General features: G+C 52.7%; 1 protein-coding gene across 3 annotated transcripts; it reads left to right on the forward strand.

The window, feature by feature from the left end:
* Positions 1-4,589: 4,589 nt before the first annotated feature.
* On the forward strand, positions 4,590-17,902 carry HTR3A (5-hydroxytryptamine receptor 3A). Of its 3 annotated transcripts, none has more exons than XM_040258029.1 (10): positions 4,590-4,659; positions 4,748-4,755; positions 6,917-7,060; positions 8,445-8,489; positions 9,604-9,713; positions 11,111-11,280; positions 14,038-14,198; positions 14,503-14,750; positions 14,795-15,039; positions 17,070-17,902. In XM_040258029.1, the coding sequence occupies exons 1-10, from the start codon at positions 4,590-4,592 to the stop codon at positions 17,366-17,368; spliced, it is 1,500 nt and encodes a 499-aa protein (XP_040113963.1). In that variant the 3' UTR covers positions 17,369-17,902. The 3 variants fall into 3 exon arrangements, with proteins under 3 accessions (XP_040113963.1, XP_040113965.1, XP_040113964.1); XM_040258031.1 differs by having other exon boundaries at positions 14,503-14,713; positions 14,818-15,039; XM_040258030.1 differs by lacking the exon at positions 4,748-4,755 and having other exon boundaries at positions 6,894-7,060; positions 14,503-14,713; positions 14,818-15,039.
* Positions 17,903-18,198: the final 296 nt, after the last annotated feature.

The following is an 18,198-nucleotide window of genomic DNA, read 5'->3' on the forward strand; positions in this document are numbered from 1 at the left end:
AACCACATCCTCTAATGAAGCCTCACTCCCATGTGCCCATACTCCACAGAATAATATTAGACTCCAAGAATTCTAGAGACTTCCCTGGAGGTCCAGTGGTTATGAATCTGTGCTTCTACTGAAGGGGGCACACGTTTGACCCCAGGTCAGGGAACTAAACTCCCCCATGCCATGTGGCTTGACCAAATAAATAAGTAAAAATAAATTTAAAAACTCTAGCATTGGGCTTCCTGGGAGGCTCAGTGGTAAAGAATCCGCCTGCCAATGCAGGAGACACGGGTTCAATCCCTGATCTGGGAAGATCTCCCGTGCTGCAGAGCAACAAAGCCCACGGACCACAACTGTGGAGCCTGTGCTTCAGAGCTAGGGAGCTGCAGGTACTGAGACAGTGCACCCCAACTACAGAGCCCCGCAAGCCCCAGAGCCCATGCTCCGCAACAGGAGAAGCCACCACAATGAGAAACCCACACATCACAACTAGAGAGTAGCCCCGGCTTGCCACACCTGGAGAAAAGCCGACCAGCAACGAAGACCCAGCACAGCCAAAATAACTAAAACTATGTATATGTAAAATTCCCTAGCATCACACTCATACCGTGAGGAGGGACTGAAGAAGTCACTGGTCCCACAGTCACTGTGCAGCCCATACCTGACATTTGCAGAAATGGGCTTTGCCGGGACCTGAACGGTAGAGTGTGATATTTCTGAATCTATTTTGTAGTGGGGAAAATGGTACACTTCACAGTCCATTAAGTCATTGTATATTCTCACTTATGATACTCCTCAATAAAAGTATCTTTAATTAATAGACTCTGGAGCTTAGCTTTTCAACAAAACTCATCAAGGTAAGAATGAGGAACCCCATCCATTACAGGGATTGGAGCCAGAGTCCCATCAGCCTGGATCTCAAAGAGATGCTCTGGGACCCTGTGCAAGCAGGTGGTTAAACGCTCAGGCTTTTGAGTCTATAAGACTTAATACCACACTCTCCACTTAATCGCTATGTAAGGTTGCTTAACTTCTCTATGCCTCAGTTTCCTCACCTGCAGTACAGGAGTAATATCTTCTTCACAGGAAGTAAGGATTAAATATGACAAAGTGCCTAGCACATAGAATGCTTGATAAATAGCAGGTGTTGGTGGTGGTGGCCAGGCCCAGGCCACTCCAAGGATCAGACCGGGTCCTTATTAGGGAACAGGTCATGGCGGGACGGGATGGGACATCAAGGAGAGAAAGACCAACACAGAAGAGGCCCTCCAGTGTCTGAGGATACGATTCCTCTACTCTCCTCCCTATAAAGGCCACTGCTGCCTCTTTAGGCAGGGGGACTAGGGAAACTGAGGCAGGCATCTTCCCCCCCCCTTCCCATGAGCACACAACACCTAAGTGACCCAGCCTCCATGCCAAAGTGTGTCAGGCCCCCAGAACTGGGTAGCAGAAAGGCTGCCCTCATGCTATAACCAAAAGTGGGATCCAGCTGTTCACTGCTCGAAAGCTGATAAAGAGGCAAGACTGGTGGAGAGGAAAGTTTGCTTTATTTTGGATGTGGCACCTGGGGAGAAGGGCAGACTTCTGTTCAAAGGCTGACCGACCACCCGACCCCAACCACCACAACCAACGGGCAAGTTTTTATAGGCTGGGGTGGGGGCTACATGTAGAAACCGCACAGCCAGCTCTGACAGTCATCTTGACATTGGTCATCGGTAGTCTGACCAGCATCATCTTGATTGTTTTAAGTACAGTTAATCTTCAGTTCCAGGGTCTGTTTGTTCCCATTTCCTTGAGGCCAGTTCTCAGAGCTGTGGCAGTACAGCTAACAGTCTGGTCATCGTGCAGTTAACTTCTTCCAGCTGGTGGGGGTTTCAGTATCTATAAGAGAGCTCATGGATATGGCTCAGAACATCAACTGTAGCCCTTGTTATTGTTGTTGTTCAGTTGCTATAGCACTCGAGGAGGAACTAAAGGTCATTGATGATACTTAACGACTAAGCTACGACTACTTAGTCTTGTTGGACTATTTCCCCTTGTTTCTGCATTTTCTCGCTTTTTTGATTAAATTTATTCTCTGGCAGAAGCTTCTTCACAGTCAAAACGCAGGCTGAAGACGTGGTGGGCAAGGCCCATAGGGTTCCGCTCGTTTTGATGCTCCCCCAGAGGAGAGAGGGGTGGGTCTCGTAGGGACTTGGTGAACAAGTGCCAAACCTGAGTGTCCAACCAACTGCGGGGCTTCCTGAATCCCTCTTCTCAGGCTATGGGGAGTAAGAAGCTGTATCTCTCACTTAGGACGATGGTGAGAAGCCACACGATTCCTCCAGCCCTTCTCTAGCAGGTGGGCCCCTAATGGGGCCAGATGTTATGGTGGGTTGCAGAATTCTTATAGGTTTATAGGTGTTAAAAGATCAGGCTCTTTGGTGGTAAAAGTGTTACAGACCAGTAAAAAATCTACTGGGGAGGATGGGAAACATGCAGCTGTAATGGGAAAAGCCAGAGCCAGGATTGTGGAGAATCTCAGTTCCGTCCGTAACTAGCTTTAGGAGCTGAGGCAAGTCCTGGAGGTGCTCTGGGCTCTGGAGTGTTTGAACCTGGAAAATGAGAGCAAGAAAAGCGATCAGGGGTATGTCATGAGACAGCACCACAAAGGGTGGGAAGTTCCAGACACTTGTGCAAAGAGTCCTCCTTCCCATTGGCACCTGGAGCTGCCGGACTCAAAGGAAGCCCGGGGCTTTGGGCCCTGCAGCCTCCGAGCTTTTCATGACCCACGCTGGCCGGCTGCCATCTGCGTGTCTGCCACCACTCCCTAGGAGGAGCCTGGCTGTCTACAGGCAGAGCTCAGGAATCAAATTAGCCAGGCCTCTGCTTTTCCCTCATCCCCACTGGCCAAGGAGAGTTCATCAAGGCCTCGCACTAATTCTTATCTTGTTTAAAAGGGGCAAAAGTGACTCCACGGTTTCATCGGAGGCAATTTACACCCCGCCACTGGCCATGGCTCCAACTCCCTTTGTCTGGTGCACCATCAAATCCATTAATAGGAAATTTCTTCAGGGGAAACCTGATTGCTGCTCCATCAGAGAGAGACGCACGGGCAATACATCTCCACCGAAGGCTGTGGCCTGCCCAGCTCGCTCTAATCCTGTTACCTAAGAAGCTAATTTTCAAATGCACACACTGTGCCCATGACATGCTCTCCCCCGCCCCCAACACAATCAGGCAGTCTCAGAGGGTCCCAGGAGCTCACTGCAGCCATGTGGGCTCGTGGGACGGGGTCTCCAGGCTTCCTCACTGTCCCGAGATGATCCACCACCCCGCCACGAGCCAGGGTCCCATTCCAGAAGGAATAGCCACACTCAGGTCCCCCTGGGCTCAGGGCTCAGCATCTTCCTGCTGCGTCTGATTCCTCCTCCTCCTTCTTTTTTTTCTTGTCCTCTTTTTGTCCCCCTCCTTCTTGCCTTTTAATTCTATTTTCCTCTTCCTTCTGTTTCCTACAAATTTTCCCATCTTTTCCTTTCCTCCTTCCTTTTCCCCCTTCTTCTCCAGGTCTTTTCTACAGTTTTACCTTCTGCTTCTTTTCACCTTCCTCTTGCCGTATTTTCCCTCCAGCTTTGGCGCTGCCCCTTGTAGAATAAGTTTAGTGTTTGATGCTCTTACCTTCCCGGCTCTGTCTCCTGGGCGGTGGGTGGGGGGGGCGGCTGGCTCGGTGGAAGGCATGGGCCCACGGGCCACACAGGCCAGAACTTGGAGCAAGAAACAGGGAAGTGGAGGGGGGGCCTCACGGATTCATACAGGGAGCCCCAAGGACACGGAATGGGACATTTAGGGGCAATGGTTAGGTGTGTCTGGGGAGCAGTTAAATGTGTATTTGCTCTTTATTGATGATGCACAGTCACCTTTTAGCTGGGGACACGGGGTCACCTGTGGAGGAAGAGCATGGTCCTCCTGCTTCTGCAGCCTCACCCCATTCTGCCCCAGTTCAGTGCTGCAGCTAAGTCGCTTCAGTCGTGTCCGACTCTGTGCGACCCTATGGACTATAGCCCACCAGGCTTCTCTGTCCATGGGATTTCCCAGGCAAGAATACTGGGGTGGGTTGCCATGCCCTCCTCCAGGGGATCTTCCCGACTCAGGGATCGAACCCCGGTCTCCTGCATTGTAGGTGGATTCTTTACAGCTGAGCCACCAGAAACGCCCTGGCTCAATGCAAGCGAGGGGTATAAGCGAAGGAAGTAGCCCAGAGCGCCTCTCAACAGGCAGGCTGCCCCCTTGCTCCAGGGGCTCCTGCAGCCCTCTGTCCCCAGGTTACTCCTTGGGGAACTTGGCCAGGCCACCTGGCTGAACGGGAGGACTAAGCTCCATTGGCCCTGTGACATCAGCCTGGCCGGCTTCCTCCCCTTCCCTCCCCGCCCTGAAACCTGATCCAGCGGAAGGATTGATTGCAGGAAAACTTGGCGGCTTCCCAGCCCTGGTGGCCAGGGGCAGCGTAAGGCTGCAGCCTCAGGAGGTGCGGGGAGGCTGGCTGATATGAGGCTGGTGGAGCGCAGCGGGCAGGCTGGTCCTCCGCAGCGCTCACCCTGAAGGCTGCTCCGAGAGAAGCGACTATGCTGCCCTGGGTGCCAAGGGCACTGCTCGGCTTGCTTCTGCCCACGCTGCTGGCACCACGGGGAGAAGGTAAGGAGACTGCGGGACAGCAAGTAGCACCTGGGCGGCAGTGGACAGAGGTGAGGCAGGGGATGCTTAGCGCCTCCAAAATTTGAAGGAAGGAGGGTTTTGGAGCGGGTGAGGCAACAGGAAAGTCAGGGACCTTACTGCATGTGGGCAAGAGGGGATTTCCATGCCCTGGGGATACAGCTAGAAAGTTGGGCGTCTCAAGCAAAGGGTGAGAGCACAGCTTGCAGAGTGGGGCGTGGCACAGCCTGCTGTGTGGGAAATGCTTAGCGTGCTCCTCTCCTCTTTGCTCAGCCCCCAGACTCATCGAAGGGCAGCTGTAAGGGAAGTTGGAGCTCTCTTGATCCCCTCTCTCTTGTTATAAAACGGGAATGCTGTGGTCCAGGGTGGGTAGATTTTACCCAGGATCGCACAGGTCTGCAGCAGTAGAGACCAGGACAGATGTCATCTTCCCGGACTTCTCTGCTGTCATTGCACGAGCTCTCTGGGCCTTGGTTGTCTAGAAAAGTTCCTTCCAGGGCTCAGCTCAGATAGCACCAAACTTCTCTCTGCATTCCTTCACCCATCCTTTCCTGCCTCCTGGGGATACAAGGAGTTTTAGCCACAAAAGAATCCATTTCCTTTGTTGCAGACAATATTCATCCCCCACCTCCACCCCTCATGGAAAGGTTTTCTCTCCAGCCAGAGCTCTTTGAAGCCAGGGCTGGCACAGTTAGGATGTACTTAAATGCACAGCTCTGAGGGGCTTGGGGGCACGATGGTTTTCCTCGTGTCGTTGAGGGTAGCTCAGTGGGACGAGCAGGCCCGGGCTGTGAGTTAAGACTGTGGTCTGGGGCTCCTCTAGTTGAGGGGGAGCTCTGTCTCTCCCAGCACTTTTCCTTGGCCCTGAGGTCTGAGGCGCCCAGACTGGTCAGAATCCCAGACGATAAGACCTGGGCTGTTGCTGCTCTCAATCCCAGCTCCCTTGCCTGCAGGGCACAGTACTCGCCTGTCTGAGCCTTGGGCATCTTTATCTGTAATGTGGGCTCTGGTAACAGCCAGCCCAGGGAGCTGATACTGAAATGAACGATATGCTCATTGGTATTATTCCCAAAGGGGACGCTCAATAAACATCCTCTCATCTTCGTCTCTCTCTCTGCTGTTGTTTTTCTGAAAGTTTATTGGGGAGCGGGGGAGAGGCAGGGGAGGGGCAGGAAAGGGAACCTGCAGGACCAATTTGCTGTAGGGATTGCACACACGGTAGATGAGGTGGGAGAAGAGGCAGCTCTGTCCAGGGAAAGCCCAGCCTGCAGGGCCCTGGGCTGTGAAAGGCCCTGCCCTCGCCCCACCTGCCCCGAGCAGTGCCCTGTGTCCTCCAGGGTGCCCCTCCTCACCCTATCTTTCCCCTTTGTGTTTCTGGCATCTTTCAGGAAACGCTCTTACTGTTTCCCAGAGGGACAGCTGAGGCGCTTCTGTGAAATCCCCACAGAGTGGGGTGAGGGCCTAGGTGTGGGGTTTCACGATTTTATCCTTGCAGGCCTCTGGCTCTGGGAGCAGCTTGGTTTCTACTGGCTTCCTCCAGACCCCACCCCAGCCCTCTTCCCAACCCCATCAAACTAGCCCAGAGAGCTAGACTAAGAAGGAGGCCGGCAAGGACTCCTCCGGAGTTTGCATGAGCGTGGAGATGGGGAGGGCTCTCCCTGGGGTGGGCTTTGCAGGTCAGAGAGGGAATGTCCACTTTCGCTGGGTGCCCACCCTTCTCTCCTTGTCAGCTGAGGACTGGGGTCCCGGGGACCGTGAGCTGTGCAGACACTGAGCTCTGACCTCCGCTGAGGCTGACACTTTGCAGACCGCTGGGCTTAGAATCTGTGCACTTGGGGCCACACTCTCTAGGATCTCCTGCCAAGGCCAGCTTCCCTCGGCTCCCAGAGCCCCTGGTCCAGGCCCTAGAGGCCCACCTCCTCTGGGTGGGCAGCGACTCTCTCAACCCTTCTCATCCTTGGCTGACTTGAGACCTCACCTGCCTCGTGCCACCTGCTTTCACAGCCCAGCTTCCTTTCTCATATAAACGGGGGCTGGGGCTACCATTATGAATACCTTTGGATTTTGGCAAAAAATGCTCTGGAGATGGGAATTTCAGTCTGTGGGGGTATCTGGGAGTTCTGGGAGGTGGGATTAAGTGAGGACACATTTACTAGCTTTGAAACCAGGGCCAGAGATCTGGGGCAGACTCAGGCTGTGCTGTCTGTCCTTCCCAGCCAAGCACAGGGGGGACCCCCAGCCCCCCAACGCCTCCAGGCCGGCTCTGCTGCGGCTGTCAGATCACCTGCTGACCAACTACAAGAAGGGCGTGCGGCCCGTGCGGGACTGGAGGACACCGACCACCGTGTCCATCGATGTCATTGTCTATGCCATCCTCAGCGTGGTAAGTGCCCGGCCCCACTGCCCTGCTCCAGGGTGGACCTTCTGAGTGGGAGACCATGTGAGACCCAGTCCATGGTGGGCTTCTGGGTGCCCATAGCCCCTGAGCCCTGATACCACAGCTCAGGATGCTCCCCAAACTGAAAACTGGGGTCACCTGCATGGCTGCCTCTCCCACACCCTACGCACCCTATGGTTGTGCATACATGTGGCTCTTCACACACTGCACCTCCCTGGGTGAGCTGGGTGAGGGTGCAGACCATCCTTTTCACCTCTACACCCTCACTGTCTTACACACATTCCTGGCACATGGCAGGTGTTACTAAATTATGGTTGAAGAATTAATCATAAATAAAGCAATTAATCAATTGCTGAAGTGGGGCGGGGTGCACTGCCCAGCAGAGGGGGTTGGATGCTGGGCTGAGATAAAGAAGAAGGCAACTGCAGAGATGCATGTGCTGCACTGGGGTAGGGTGGGCAGAACTGACTTCTCTGGGCATCTCTACTAGAGTCAGCTGGCTGTTTCAGGAAGGGAGACTGGAAATTGGGAATTGGGAAGGGAGGGAGAGTGATGAATTTTTCATTTTATGTGGGTCTGTACCTTTTGACTTCATGCCAAGGTAGGAAATAGGTGTAGATACATACATACAGATGTAATTGTACAGATATACAGATATATGATGTTTAGTCGCTAAGTCGTGTCCGACTCTGCAGCCCTATGGACTGCAGCACACCAGGCTTCCCTGTCCTTCACCACCTCCCAGAGTTTGCTCAAACTCATGTCCATTGAGTCGGTGATGCCATCCAACCGTCTCATCTTCTGTCATGCCCTTCTGCCCTGTCTTTCCCAGCATCAGGGTCTTTTCCAATGAGTCAGCTGTTTGCATCAGGTGGCCAAAGTATTGGAGTTTCAGCTTCAGCATCAGTCCTTCCAGTGAATATTTAGGGTTGATTTCCTTTAAGAGTGACTTCTTTGATCTCCTTGCAGTCCAAGGGACTCTCAGAAGTCTTCTCCAGCATCACAATCCAAAAGCATCGATTCTTTGGCACTCAGCCTTCTTTACGGTTGTTATTATGTCTTCTATCATTATCTTTTATTATGTTATTATTTATGTTTATGTGAAATATACACAACAGAATAGAAGATACTAGAAGACATATATGTGTGAACACACACACATATGTTAAAAAAGAAATCCTTGAACTTCTTCCTAGGTGTCTCCTAGTAAAAGGCCGATTTTTTTCCCAGCTGGCCCCTATCCCCACCCCATTTCCTCATTCTCAAGGGATCAGGCACACAGAGCAGCAGCTCCTACTGGGGTTGGTGTGTGCAAGGTGGGCTTCCAGCCCACAGGGCCGCCTTTGCTGAGCTCCCATTCCTTCCACAGGATGAGAAGAATCAGGTCCTGACCACCTACATCTGGTATCGGCAGGTGAGCGAACCAGCCCCTCCCCCATCCCCATTTCCTGGGACTGGGGGGCGGCGGGCAACCCTTCCTGAGGGCACTCCTCTGTCTCAGAGGAGCTGGGAGTCTCAGAGGTCTTGGGCAAGGGAAGGAAGGGAAGAAAGGGGAGAGGAAAGGAGGGGAGAGGCATGTTCATGAGATCTGGGGTCTCCTGGATCTGGGCCCCTCTAACCTCAGGACTGGGAATAGGAGGTGGCTTAAAGATCAGCAGAGAAGAAATCCCCCAACCTCCCCTCTGGTTTCCAAGGTTTTTCACAGCATCTCTAACAAGTGTTTGTCCTGCTTCTGCTGATCAAACACCTTGGTGACTGGCAGCTCAGAAGGCAGCCACTTGGCTTTCAAACAGCTCTAATTGCTAGAAAGTTTTTCCCTCTATTAAAGCCAAATTGGATGATGCCCAAACTGGGTGATTGAAACAGGATGATCCCATCACTTAGTCTTCCTATCCCCAGCCATTTCCCCACTCCTCCAGCTTCTGATGGGTGCCGTTCAGCAAGGTGCAAGGAGGACTCAGAGGCAAAAGAGCGACACGGTGGCATTTACATTTTAGACCAGTCATTCTGGCAAGATAGTGGGGAAGGCATTGATCAAAATTTAGCAATAGCCATATCTTATCCTGTGAGGTGCATACCATTATCCCTGTCTATGTGTGTGCACATCAAGACCCAAGAAGGGATTTGTCTAAGAGAAAATGACAACCCACTCCAGTATTCTTGCCTGGAGAACCCCATGGACAGAGGGGTATTGTGGGTTACAGTCCATAGGGTTGCAAGGAGTCAGACATGACTGAAGTGACTTAGCACACGTACGTCAGTTGATGACTAGGTGGTTTATAACATTAGAAATGACTGGATACCTTCCCCAGGGAGAGGCTACATCTGTCTGTGTTGTATATATTCACATGTAGGGATATGTGAGTGCAGAGGGGAAGGGATTCTTGGGTACCACTGAGTAACCTGGGTGCCACTGACACCCAGATTCTGCCAAGAAGATGCCCCCTACCCTGTTGCTTGGGCTCTGAACGGTGAAGTTGGCCCATGATGGACTGGGTCACCGGTGATCATTCCTGCTCCTCCCCTAGTACTGGACCGATGAGTTTCTCCAGTGGAACCCTGAGGACTTTGACAACATCACCAAACTGTCCATCCCCACAGACAGCATCTGGGTCCCAGACATCCTTATCAATGAATTGTGAGTACTGTCATCGGATGCTTGGCTGCCAGAGGCGTGGGGGCTGGGGACAGCAGGGGGGCAGGAGACAAGATCACTGCTGTTGTATTTGAGATGCTCCACCAGACCTGCAGAAATGGAGGTAAAGTTGCATTGGGCCCTCATTCCCCTTTATCTTTTTCTCCCTTTCTTTTAAAAACTCCCCTTTTTCTAGGTCTGATGCTGAAACTTTGTTCTTCTCCTTGACCCAAGAATCCCTTTCCAGGGAGAAAGGAGGCCAGTGAATGAATGCACATTGTCATAATAGTCTAGTGAGGAGCAGTGTTTTTAAAGAGGGCAGGAATATTTCTGAAAAGAATAAAGTGCCAGTGATGATTGGCAGAGGAGACTTGGGGCCAGGAGACACTCAAACTTTCAAGCCACACACGTGCCTGAGTGGGCACAGATTGCACCCGGGGATGAAGTGGGTCCTACCAGCTCTTATTCCCAGAAGCCAACATTCCTTCTCCCCATCCTTCAGGCTCCACTGCCTGGGCTTCTGAATCCAAGGGCTAGGAAGATAGCTGTGGAGATAGATGGAAGGAGAAGGTGGCGGGGGCCAGTTGTCCTCCACCCAGTACCCACTGCATCGCCCATGTCCAGGGGGTGACGCTCACAATTCAGGGAGGCAGCTGACTGAGAGCCTCACTCCCTGCAGAGCTGAGGCTGGAGGGACTGGGGATCTCTAGTTTCAGGCTTGATCTCCATTTTCAACACTGAAGTAGCCTTGGCTTTGACTTCTTGTCTCTCAGCCTGACGCCACAGAAGGCCACAGACTCAGGACCCCAGGCTTAGCTCCAGGGCTCCCTTGGGGGAGCTTGGCCTGGGGTCTGCCCAAAGAGAGTGGGATGAGCTCTTACAGGACTTCGTTACTTGCTCTAATTCTTCTCAATGATTTCTCCAGTTCTGTTCCCACCCCCTACCCCTGGAAATGATTGTTTTCATTTCAAGGATTCCTAGGGATGGAACCCAAGGGTCTGCTCTGCCACCAAGCCTGCCTGTTGCCACCAGGCTGTCGATCCTGGGAGCTGAGCTCTGCCTAGCCCGGGTGGGCAGCACGTGGGGGACAGCTAGGTGTTCTCCCTATGCCCCGGGGCTTTGGGGTCCATGGACTCCTGGCTTGCATTTTGTGGCTAGGTTGCCAGGAGAATAAAGGAGAAATGCTCTTTAACTGCTTGAAAAGTGGCCCTGGCGATGGCAGGTAAGGAAGCCTAAGATAAGAAGCTTGGACACGCCAAGGCCAGACAAAACTTCCAGGTTGTCCTGTTGTCTGGACCCTCTCTGCATCTGTTCCCCTGCCAAACTGCTCAGAGACCTTCTGACATCCAGGGACTTGACCTGCTTCTTGAGCCCCAAACCCTCCCCTCTTCCCTGGCCAGTGTGGACGTGGGGAAGTCTCCAAACATCCCGTATGTCTATGTCCGGCATCACGGCGAGGTCCAGAACTACAAGCCCCTCCAGGTGATGACCGCCTGTACCCTGGACATCTACAACTTCCCCTTCGATGTACAGAACTGCTCGCTGACCTTCACCAGCTGGCTGCACACCAGTGAGTCCAGGGGCTTTGGGAGGTGGGAGAACAGATGGGGGCCCAGGGATGCCTGCATGGGGAGCACCCCTGGAGATGTCGTCTCCCTTCTCCAGTTCGCTCACCTCTTATTTGTTCACGTTGCTCAGCCTCTGTTTCCCCATCCTCTAAATGGCACTGACTTTGTCGCTGTCTTCACCTCCCTCAGCTGTCCTAAGGATGGAATGAGACGGTGTAAACTGAGGGCAAGATGCTCGGTCAGGGATGATGCTTTTCCCAAGTCACAAGTAGGATCTGGCAGGAAGTGTCTTTCAAATCTACCCACTTCTTCACTGATGGACCCCCCCCACCCCGCCCCAGTGCCAGCTACCCTCATCTCCCGCCCAGGTTACTACAGTGGCTCCTAGCAGTCGGTCCCCATTCATTCTCATCCCCTCCAGTCCCCACCCCCACACCAATTCATGCTCCTCACAGCAGCCAGAGAGATCTTATGCAAATGCAAATCTGGGGACTTCCCTGGCAGTCCAGTGGTTAAAGCCCAGAGCTTCCAATGCAGGGAACTCAGGCTCCATCCCTTGTTGGGGAAGTAATACCCCATGTGTGTGGCCCCCCTCCCCCCAGTCTTTTTAATTGAAAAGTCGTGCAGGTCTGATCATGTCTCTATCTACGTAAAACTCTCAGTGTTTCGCCAGCACTCCTGAGACATGATCCCGTCCTCTGCACATAGACACCACTCCGGCTTCCCCTGCTACTCAGTGCCCAGCCCAGCTGCCTGCCGTCCCGGCCCCAGCACCCCTTGTTTTTTCCCTTACTCACATGCTGCTGCTTCTCCTGGGACACCTTGCCCCTCCCTCTCCTTTTCTCCTTCTGGCGCCACTCCTGCCCTTTGACACCTGCGGCAGGACTAGGGATGGTTCCCCGACTAGGAATGGAACTCATGGCCCCTGCACTGGAAGCGTGGTGTAACCACTGGACCTCCAGTGAAGTCCCTCAGTGAAAGAAAGTGAAAGTGTTGTTGCTCAGTCGAGTCCGACTCTTTGCAACGCCATGAACTGCAGCCCACCAGGCTCCTCTGTCCATGGAATTCTCCAGGCAAGAGTCCTGGAGTGGGTAACCATTCCCTTCTGTCCATTCCTTTCTCCAGAGGGTCTTCCCAGTCCAGGGACTGAACCCAGGTCTCCTGCATTACAGGTAGATTCTTTACCATTTGAACCACAGAGAAGCCCAAAGTCCCTCTATACAACTTCTAATCATAGTGTCCATGTCAGTTACTCAGTATACCCCCATTAGTCCCCCAAACAAGGCACCTCCATCACCCAATTTTATAGGCTCCTGTTTTCTCTCTACTTCTGTTCATTTGTAAAGACTTATTTCAACCTCTACTCCTCCACCAGATGGAAACTTAGAGAGGGCAGGGACAGGATTTCTGGCCATGATTGGCTCCCCAGGGCAGTGCCTAGCACAGAGGAAGGTGCTTGGCAAACTTCCACTGAGTGGATGCACGCTAGGTGCCTTCAAGGTCTAGTGAAGTGAGCATCTCTCTGCTGCATAAAGGCATCCTCCAGTGCTATCCCGATTTTATTAATTGTAAATGACAAACATAATACCTAACTCCCTTGAACAAAAGTCAGAATTGCAAATAATCTTTGACTTTTGACCTCTATACTTAATCCCAAACTCTTATCAACAATTCTCTACACCAAGACTTAATTTTTATCAGTATCATGATATACATAGATATACTGATATATATTTTATATAATATGTTCTTCCAGATCCTTCTCCAGCCTTTGAATACATACACATACATACCCATCTATGGAAAGTGTACAGACATTGCTTTATGGATTTTTATTTCACATAAATGTAAAATATTTTGTGTTCCAATATATACTTGTATCTGAGTCTTTTTACTTAACAACCAGTCTGGGGCATTTTTCCAGTTAGTGCAGATTTAGCTCTTCCTCATCAATGCTGACTGCTGTAGAAGAGTTCATGGTTTGGACTGCATAAACTTTATTAAGCATTTTCCTGATTGGTGGGAATTTAGATCGTTTACAGTATTTTGCTGCAATGGATATTGCTGTCTTCTGCTGCGCATGTATATCTGTTTCGCTAGTATAGATGCGGAGCAGTGTAACTGCTATTCTGTAAGGGAGGATTTTGCTTATTTTCCTAATTCACCTTTATAGACAGGCAGCTCAGGGACTTCTCTGGTGGGTCAGTGGCTAAGACTCCCAAAGCAGGAGGCCTGGGTTCGATCCCTGATCAGGGAACTAGATCCTGCCTGCCACAGCCAAGTGTAAGCTCTCTCACATGCCGAAACAAAGACACGGCGTAGCCGCATAAATGCATAAATATGCAGGCAGGCAGCTCTATCAAGGCAAAGATGAGGAAAGCTGTCTCTTGCTCATTGCCTACATGAGAAATTCTAACAGGTAACCTAGAGGAGTGCTTGAAGGTATGAGTGTGTGTGTGTGTGAGAGAGAGAGAGAAAGAGGGAGAGGGAGACAGAGACAGGAAGAGGAGATGGCATTCTAATAAATAGTTTGCCTGGCTGTTTGCATTTTGCTGTGTCTCCATCCAAGACCCGCCCCTCTGTACAGCCCCACTGCACAGACAGGTACAGGGTGCACTATGACCTCATCTTACAGCCGAGAAACAGGCTGGATTACGAGCTGAGACTTGAGCCATGACGTGTGGGTGCTGCCCCACCCTTACAGGGTCTGGCATGTCCCTGGCCTGGGCTCCAAAGCTGCCCCTTTTCTCCTGTCTCAGTCCAGGACATCAACATCTCTCTGTGGCGCCTGCCTGAAAAGGTGAAGTTCGACAGGAGCGTCTTCATGAACCAGGGCGAGTGGGAGCTGCTGGGGGTGCTGACCCAGTTTCAGGAGTTCAGTATAGAAAGCAGTGACAGCTACGCAGAGATGAAGTTCTATGTGAGTGGGGCACACCCCGGCATACTTCAGGAGGCATATAGGGAAAAACCTCCATAGCCCTTTCCCAACTCCAGGGTGCCCTGCAGCCTCAATGAAGTGGTTGGGGAAATACAGCTGCGTTGTCTCTTAACTGTCCCTGAACAGCCACGAGCTTTGATCCAGAGACAGTATCTGGGGTTTGTCTACATCTTTCAGCAGTCCAGGCTGAAAGCTCCATGAAGCAAGAGGGTCTGGGATGGGGAGGGTGGTTCCTGGGCCCAGAACCTGTCTGCCCCCACTCCCCTGAGCTCCTCTCTCGATCCAGGTGGTCATCCGCCGACGGCCCCTCTTCTATGCGGTCAGCCTGCTTCTGCCCAGTATCTTTCTCATGGTCGTGGACATCGTGGGCTTCTACCTGCCTCCAGACAGCGGTGAGAGAGTTTCCTTCAAGATCACACTCCTCCTGGGGTACTCGGTCTTCCTGATCATCGTGTCCGACACGCTGCCTGCCACAGCCATCGGCACGCCGCTCATCGGTAAGCCCGGCTCCTGGGGGAGAGCTCCCCGGGGCCGAGGGGCCCGCGCCTCTCCTACTTCCCGTGTGTGTGTCCCCTGCCCCGCCCCGTCCCGGGGCACATAGGTGTCTACTTCGTCGTGTGCATGGCCCTCCTGGTGATCAGCTTGGCCGAGACGATCCTCATCGTGCGGCTGGTACACAAGCAGGACCTGCAGCAGCCGGTGCCCGCCTGGCTGCGCCACCTGGTTCTGGAGAGAGTCACCCTGCTCCTCTGCCTAGGGGAGCAGTCCACAGCCCGGAGGCCTGCAGCCACCTCCCAAGCCTGCAAGACCGATGACTGCTCAGGTGAGACAGGAATGGGAGAGTCCAACGTGGAGGGCAACTTCTGACCTGGAGGCAGGGACTTGGCGGTGGGGGAGGCTCTGGAGGGCTCGCCAGGCCAGAGAGCCTGGGCAGGGCCTGCGAACTGGGTACCATCCTGCACAGAGAGCTCACGGAAGACTTCAGCCAAAGGCATCAATCAAACCCCTTCCTCACTTTGTATTCACTCCTCAGCCTGGGCGGAAAAGGCACTGGTGACCCACTCCAGTACTCTTGCCTGGAAAGTCCCATGGACGGAGGAGCCTGGTGGGCTGCAGTCCATGGAGTCGCTAAGAGTCAGACACAACTGAGCGACTTCACTTTCACTTTTCACTTTCATGCACTGGAGAAGGAAATGGCAACCCACTCCAGTGTTCTTGCCTGGAGAATCCCAGGGACAGGGGAACCTGGTAGGCTGCCGTCTATGGGGTCGCACAGAGTCGGACATGACTGACGCGACTTAGCAGCAGCAGCAGCAGCAGCAGCAGCAGCCCGGGTGGAGGGGAAGAGGGTTTAGAAGTCCCAGAGACTGAGCGTGTCAGGACCTAAGACCTGTGGGCTGAGGGTGACCTCGCCTGAGATGGATCCCAAGGGAGGTCAAGTGGATGCCCCCCAGGCACTTAAAGGGCTTTCCTGGTGGCTCAGCAGTAAAGAATCTACCTGCAATGCAGGAGACGTGAGTCTGATCCCTGGGTCGGGAAGACTCTCTGGAGAAGGAAATGGCAACCCACTCCAGTATTCTTACCTGGCATATTCCATGGGGTCTGCAGAGGAGGCTGGTGGGCTACAGTACCTCGGGTACCAAAAGAGCTGGACATGACTTAGCAACTAATCAGTGACAGCAACAGGCACTCATGGGACAACTACCCTCCTGTAGTTCAACACTGCAGCCCGCTTCCTAATGCTGTCTCATTAGAATCAGCCAGAGACCAGGCTCTTTAGCATTTCAAACACCTGTGAGGCAGAGAGACAGGCCACAGAGGGATACTGAGTTCCTCATGCTTCTGTCAGTGGTGGTGGTAGTGATTGGTTTGTTGATTTCTTGAGCACTTTACCAGGTGTGTGCAAAGCATTTTCTGTGCATTATCACAGGTCATTCTCATGGTGACCCAATAGGATCCTCATTTCCATTTTTCAAATGAGGGAACAGAAGCATAGAGAGGCCAAACAGCTGGCCCTAAGTCACAGAGCCAGGACCTGGCGAAGGCATGATTTGAACCCCGGCTCATCTGACTCCGAGCTGGTGTATTAAACCCTCCACCTTTCTCCCCTCCTTTGGGTCCTCCTCCTGGCTGGGGCCTGGCCTTCTGTAGAAGATGTTTGGTTAACCTAAGACCATCTCATCATGAGCTCGTGCAGTAAACTAATACCTGATCCTACTGCTCACCTGGTGAAGGCAGTGATTCGAAGGTGTATTTTCTGGTCCAGAAGGATTCAAAGTCATGGAGAGGAGTGCAGGGAGGTGACATGATGTAGTGGACAAAGCAGAGGATTTAGAGTCCGGATACCTGGACCTCGGTGGCCTCACTGATAAATGATGCCCTGGCTGTGTCACCGCAGGCTGGTCACTTAACCTCTCTGAGCTTTCGCATCTTCATGTGAAGAGTGTGGTTAGTAATCACTCTAAGTCTGCCTCTCCATGGGGCTGCCAGGAGGTTCACTCAGTCGTGTCCGACTCTTTGGCGACCCCATGGATTGTAGCCTATCAGGTTCCTCCGTCCATGGGATTTTCCAGGCAAGAGTGTTGGAGTGGATTGCCATTTCCTTCTCCAGGGGATCTTCCCGACCCAGGAGTTGAACCCGGGTCTCCTGCATTGCAGGCAGACGCTTTACCATCTGAGCCACCAGGGAAGCTCTCAAATGATATAACGGATATCAAATGGCTGGGGAAAGCCCTTGGGTTAAAAAAAAAAAATGCGTGCAAGAAGGATAAACATCAAACTTACTGAGGCCTTAGAAATGTAAAGGCCAGTGTTCACACGAGCCTGCTTGCCAATGCTCTGTCCTTCTTCTAGACATGGGAAACCACTGCAGCCATCAGGGGGGACCCCGGGACTTGGAGAAGACCCCGAGAGGCAGAGGCAGCCCTCCCCCTCCACCTCGGGAGGCCTCCCTGGCGGTGCGCGGGCTGCTGCAGGAGCTAACCTCCATCCGGCACTTCCTGGAAAAGCGGGAGGGGAGCCGAGAGGTGGCCCGGGACTGGCTGCGTGTGGGCTCCGTGCTGGACCGGCTGCTCTTCCGCATCTACCTGCTGGCGGTGCTGGCCTACAGCGTCACCCTGGTCACACTCTGGTCCATTTGGCAGTATTCCTGAGTGGGTCCAGCCCAGCGCCTGGCCACGGGGGGGAGTGGGGGGTGATGGCGCTTGTTAGGATGGGAATGGGGGAATTTCAGGGCCGAGGGGCACCAGTGATGTTCTCAAAGCACATATACAGTTCCTGCCTGTTTCCAGTGCCAATGCATCTCAGCAGTCCCAAACCAGGGCCTTCACTCTCCCTCCCCCAAACTTGGTGTTTAAGATTCTTCCATGCTCATCCACTCCCCTACAGGCCCCTTATGGCTTTAAAACACACTCTTGGATCAGAAGAAACACACACATGGCCTGACTTCACTCTGTCTAAACATCAAGCCTCAGTTCCCCACGGGCATTTCCCTGAACTGGCAATTTGGAATTCTGCTCACCCCCTCAGCCTTGTTTTGAGGTGGAAGGTAAGCCAGCTCTCTGCCACATGGGCCTCGTTACTCTACGTTAGGTTCATCCAACCCTAAGGTCTCCCTGCTCACCGGTGGCCACTTCCCTGAACACCCATCAGATGAAGGAGATAATAAAATGCGATGAATCCCTAAACTCTCTTATTGACCCTTTGTCAGCATCCGGGCAGATGGAAGATGAGGTCTGAAGTTACCAGTGGTAATGAGGTTGGGGAATTATCTGTGGTTTCAGATGTTTGGTGCTTTCTGGCCCAAGGAATTAAGAAGTAACCAAATGGTGGCTGTTCTGAAGGAGACAACTGGAGGTGGGATTCAAGGTGTGAGGATCAGAACCAGGAACACTTAGCAGTGGGGAGGTGGGGAGAATGATGCTCAGTTCTGTAATCCCCTGGAAAGATGATGGAAGGGTCTACATAGTCCTGTTATTATTGT

Source organism: Oryx dammah, unplaced genomic scaffold, assembly GCF_014754425.2.
Source record: "Oryx dammah isolate SB20612 unplaced genomic scaffold, SCBI_Odam_1.1 HiC_scaffold_17, whole genome shotgun sequence".
NCBI classification, from domain to species: Eukaryota; Metazoa; Chordata; class Mammalia; order Artiodactyla; family Bovidae; genus Oryx; species Oryx dammah.